This window comes from Eulemur rufifrons, chromosome 20 (assembly GCF_041146395.1).
Source record: "Eulemur rufifrons isolate Redbay chromosome 20, OSU_ERuf_1, whole genome shotgun sequence".
NCBI lineage: Eukaryota > Metazoa > Chordata > Mammalia > Primates > Lemuridae > Eulemur > Eulemur rufifrons.
The window spans coordinates 51,509,331-51,514,506 of NC_091002.1; the positions used below are offsets into that span (position 1 = coordinate 51,509,331).

The 5,176-nt window shown below is 63.0% G+C and overlaps 1 protein-coding gene across 1 annotated transcript; it reads right to left on the minus strand.

The window, feature by feature from the left end:
- Positions 1-1,883: 1,883 nt before the first annotated feature.
- BHLHE23 (basic helix-loop-helix family member e23) lies at positions 1,884-2,861 on the minus strand. The gene has a single exon (XM_069496563.1). The coding sequence runs from the start codon at positions 2,735-2,737 to the stop codon at positions 2,012-2,014; it is 726 nt and encodes a 241-aa protein (XP_069352664.1). The 5' UTR covers positions 2,738-2,861; the 3' UTR covers positions 1,884-2,011.
- Between the last annotated feature and the right edge of the window lie 2,315 nt (positions 2,862-5,176).

The following is a 5,176-nucleotide window of genomic DNA, read 5'->3' on the forward strand; positions in this document are numbered from 1 at the left end:
AAAAAAATGTTTAAATGTAATTTGAACTTTAAAAAAAACTGAGCTATTGAAAGAATTTTTGATTAGGGAAATGGTTCTTTTTAAAAATTGGTTTTCACCCAAGGGGAGAAGATTTTTTTTTTTCCTTTGCCCTTTTCTTAGGATTTCACGTATTTGCTAATAAGTGGTTGCGTATAGATTAGTTTGAGCCTCTCAGAGATACTTTAGGCTCTGGCTTAGACGCAGGTGGCCAAAGCTGACACAATTATTTGAAATTGGAAACTATGATGAATTCAGTCACAAATGAACACTAATTTGATATTAATTAATTTAAAATTAATATTATTTTTGTAAAATAAGTTGGAATCAAATACTTTATTCTGAATATAAAGGATGTACCAAACTCTCCGGTTTTAACCAAAATAAACAACCCTGTTTCAAATTACGATAAGTAATTTATAAAGTTGACTGATGGTCACTTTGACATGATCCCAACAGTAAAGGGTATTTCAGTCTCCAGCTTTCCTGCCTTAACTTACCTAAAATGCGTTTGAAAAATAGTCTCTAGCACTCAGCTTTTTGTGCAAAACTGATAAACTACTCTGTTAGGGAAAAAGACACCGAAGAAATAAAAAATGGAAATTAGCAGAAACCAGTATTAAGCATATGTCCTTATGAATAAGACTTAATCACACACTTCATTTTGCAAATACAAAAGGGCCTTTTGAAATGTATTAATTAAAGTTAAGCGCCATGGACAAGCCGCTTCGCAGGCAGCGAGGAATTGGGTTAATCAGGCCCACGCCGCAGCGGAGCCGCTGGCCGCAACGCGGGGGGCTCGGTCCGGGAGGTCCGGCCCAGCCCGACCCGATGGTGGCAGGAGTCTGCGCTGCGCCCCAACATAGAAGAGACAGACCCCCCCATGGGCTTGCAAACGTCGGGCGCGGGGCGGGGGGCGGGAACCGGCGTACTCACCCGGAGTCCGGCCTCCCTCCTCGGAAACGTGCCCGGGTTGATGGGGAGGGGGCTTTGCTGGCCACCGGGGCTAGACCCGGGCCCTCCCTGACCCTCCAGGGTCAAGGGGGCGCGGGCTGTGAGGACCCCTCCTCCACCAGCCTCTGGGACAGAGGCGCGCGCAGCGGTCTCTGTGCAACTCCACGCTCCGCGGGCCGTTCCGGGCGGGGCGGCGGTGGCTGGGAATCCAGGGGATATTTAGGGTAAACCCTGCAGAGCTCCAGGCAGCTGGCGAGGGCGTCCACTTCCGGCACCTCGATCAGGCAAGAAGATAAACAGAACAAACTCGAACCTGGAAAAGGCCGAAAAGCTCCTTGCCGGGACCTTCCTGCGCCCGCGGTCCGGGGCCTTTGCAACCGGCAGCTGTGGGGTCCGTGGGGCGCAGCCGGCGGCTCGCTGCGGAGACGCTGGGGGCGCTGGGGTCTCCGGGCTGGCCGAGGCGGGAGGTGCCGGCGACGCGCGCTCGGGAACACGGCGGCCAGAGCGCGGGCCTGCAGCTCCGCCAGACGCGACTGGGACCCGAGGTCGAGCCCCACGTGGGATCAGCACCACGGCCGATCCCGGCTCTGCCTCCGCCCTCCGCACCTGGGCTGGCGGCGGGTGAGCCTGTTTGGGGTCGGAATGCGCCCACGCTCGCCGGCCCTGGGACCCTGCCACGGTCTTCTTTTCCGGGGTGAGCGGCAGTGCCCAGAGAAACACTGCTGGTCCCCCCGGTCCCTGCCCCTATCCGTGATGACCGCTGGCAACGCCCAGGGGACGTTGGGACAGGGCTCAGAGGGCCCCGCGTGTTCCCGGCGTGGATTCCAGCGTCCCACCGTCCGGCGCAATGCCGTGCCTGGACGGGCTTTGCGCTTCCCGCAGCCCCAAACTGTTCGCTGTGCACTGGCTGGAAGCGAGGTCCGGCTGCCTCCGCCCCATGGGCAGGGTCCATCCGGGCGTCTCTTGTCGGGGCAGGGTGACAGTCATCAGGGAAGCGTAAGGAAGGGCGCGTGCGGAAGGAAGCGGGGAGCAGGCATAGTCAAGGCTTCTCGTCACAGTGTTTGCAAAGCGCCGAGGGCGTTCCGGAGAAGGCGGCGCACTTGTCTGGGCAGGGACCCAGCGCAGCGCCCGCCGAGAAGGGACACACGGAGGCCTGGCCAAAGGGCGTCAAGGGCGCGGCGGTCACGGGCGCCGCCAGGCCCTGGCCTTGGTTGAGGTAGGCCACCAGGCGCCGCATCTCGTCCAGGGCCTGCGCCTGCATGAGGATGTAGTTCTTGGCGAGCAGCAGCGTGGCGATCTTGGAGAGCTTGCGCACCGATGGGCTGTGCGCGTAGGGGATGACGGCGCGCAGCCCGTCCAGCGCGTCGTTCAGGTCATGCATGCGTCGCCGCTCGCGCGCGTTGATGCTGAGCCGCAGCGAGCGCTGCTCCCGGGGCCGCCGCCGTCCGTCCGCCGCGCCCCCGGCCCCGCGCCGCCGCCGCCGCTGCTCGAAGGCGTCATCGTCGTCGCCGCTCTGCTCGCCGCTGCTCTCGGCCGCGGGTGCTGGGGCGCGGGGCGCGGGGGGCGCGGGGAGGTTGCCTCCCGGGCCCGGCGCGCCGTAGCCGCGAGCCGCCTCGGGGCCCCGTGCCGCCCCGTAGGCGAGGCCTGCAGCCGCCGCCGCGTAGCCGTGGCTCAACGCCAGGTATGCGTCCCCCGACAGCGACTCGATCTCGGCCATGGCGCCGCCGCCTGGGCACGAGGGCTCGCCGGACGGGCGGGCGCTCATGCGGCAGGACCCGCGCCCGCCGCCCCCGAGGCTCGCCCAAGCCGGCCGCTGCAGCCGCCGCGGTGCCGCTCCCGGCTCTGCACGACCGTCCGGCTGTCTGCGCGTCGCAGAGCCTGGGCGCACGGCCTCCCGGCCCGCCTCCGCCCCGCCTCCGCCCCTCCTCTCCCTCCTCCCCGCCTCCGCCCCCTCCTCCTCGTCCTCCCCTCCCTCCTTGTCTTCCTCTTCTCTCCTCCTCTTTCTCCTTCCCCTTCTCTTCCTCCTCCCCCTCTACCTCCTCCTCTTCCTCCCGGCTGCCGCCGCGGAGCACAGGGCCCGGCCTGGGGCGGCTCTAGCTTCTGCTCAGAGGCGCCCGCTGGGACTGCGCAGCTGTCCAATCAGAGGGGACCTGGTGGCCGCCTCTTCCTGGCCCAGCTCCACCAGCGGTGCAGACAGCGGGCCGGGTCAGGGGCAGCGGACCGGGATCGCTTTGATGGGCTTCCCAGGGCCGGGCCACGGCCTCCTGTAGCCTGGGGGTTGCTGCCACCAAACGCAGGCGTCCCACGTGGCACCCGCCTCAGTCGTCAGTCTCTCTGGACAGCAGCTATGGCTGGCGTCCAGCGGGGGCAAGAGGAGAGCACTCCCCCCGCCCCGCCCCCCGCGCCCCGCCCCCCGGGGTTGGCGCGGTTGTCGCCGCGGAGCAGCGCGTGCCAGAGACCGCAACTCCCCGCCCGGGCGCTCCGAGCCAGGCTGGACCCTGTGGCAGGTAAGGACCGAGTTTCTAACGCCCGCGGGAGCACCCGGGAGCGGGTAGGGAGGCCGAGGATTCTCGCCGGTTCCTGTTGGGAGGAGGCGCGCAGTGACGGCTGCATGGTCAGCTCACCTAGCTCACCTGCCTCCGTGTGCATCACCCTGGCGGCTTGCAGGGCTTTTCCCAGGGCCTCCACAGTGGCCGCCTCCTCCGAGTCTGGCCACATCTGATGGGAATGCCACCAGCTTCCCTACCTACCTTTTCAATTCTTCTTCCCACAGGGCATGAAGGCTGGGACCCCAGACTTCTCCCAGGTGGGAGCCTGCCTAGGCCCAGGGAGGTGGTGACGGGTGGTTGCTCCTGGCGCAGCTGGGAGATGGGGGCAGCCTGCCTTCCGGCATGAGGTGTGAACTTGGCAGAGTCTCTCAACCTCTGTCCTCTGGGTTCCAGCAGGGAGAGGAATAACAGGTGACCCATGTGTTGTTGCGTGTGCCAGGAGGGTGAGTGGGTGCCTGACACACATTGTGGAGGGAACGGGTGAGAGCCGTGTGCGCTCTGGAAATGCCGCGATGACTGGCCACGCCCGGGAGTCTGTGCCCAGGGCAGGGACACCGGCATGCTCGAGCATGAGCCGTCATGGAAGCTGCGGACCTTGCTCTCTGCCTGGCTGGCGGCCCCACGTCCGCCCTGAGGAGGTTTGCTCTCTGGCCGGCCGTGGGCTCTGGAGGGCAGGCCTCACCCACCAGGGCACGCTGGCCAGGACGCAGGTGGCCCCAGGGACGCCCCGTGTCCAGGAGGCACCTCTGGCCTGCCCCTGGGCTGATGTCAGGCACAGGTGGGGAATCGGGGAGGCCCTGGTGTGGACAGGAGGCCATGGTGTTGGTGCTCGGTCCGAGGGGCTCAGGTGGAGGGGCAGGCCTGGTGGGAGGAGCGTGAGGGCCAGGGTGGAGCCCCGAGATGGAGGGGAGGGGACTGTCCACCCCCCCCCCCCCGCACCCCTGGAGCCAGGTGGGGAGTTTGGCCTTTGTGGGAAGAGCCAGCCACACTCAGGGGACCATTTTTTTTTTTCCTTTAGGAGCAAATTCATATTCTTTTATTTTTTCGATATATTTTATTTTATTTTTTTGTTTTTCAGCTCATTATGGGGGTACAAAAGTTCAGGCTATATACATTGCCCATGCCTCCCCATCCCCCCGAGACTGAGCTTCAATTGTGTCCATTCCCTAGACAGTGCACATCACACTCATCATGTAGGTGTGCACCCATCCCCTGCCCCCACTCCATCCCCCCCAGTCAGAACTTCAAGCGTGTCCATTCCCCAGGCAGTGCGCATCGCACTCATCAAGTAGGTATACCCCCATCCCTTCCCCCAGCCCCCACCTCTGTCCGATACCCAATTGGTGTTATTCCCAAATGTGCACTCAGGGAAACCAGTTTGCTGGCGAGTACATGTGGTGCTTATTTTTCCATTCTTGGGATACTTCACTTAATAGAATGGGTAGGGGACCACTCTTGCTGCAGCCGTGGGGGCACGTCCTCCTGGGTCGCTCCAGACCTGGCAGAGCTGGCAGGGCTGTGGACGGGGGTCCTGCCTGGGGCACTTGGGACTGGCGGGAGCAGAGGTGCTGCCGGGACGGTGAGTGTGGACATGCTGCATGTGAAGGCACTGGAGGCCCGGGGAGTGCAGCTGGCAGGGGAGATGCAACACGCAG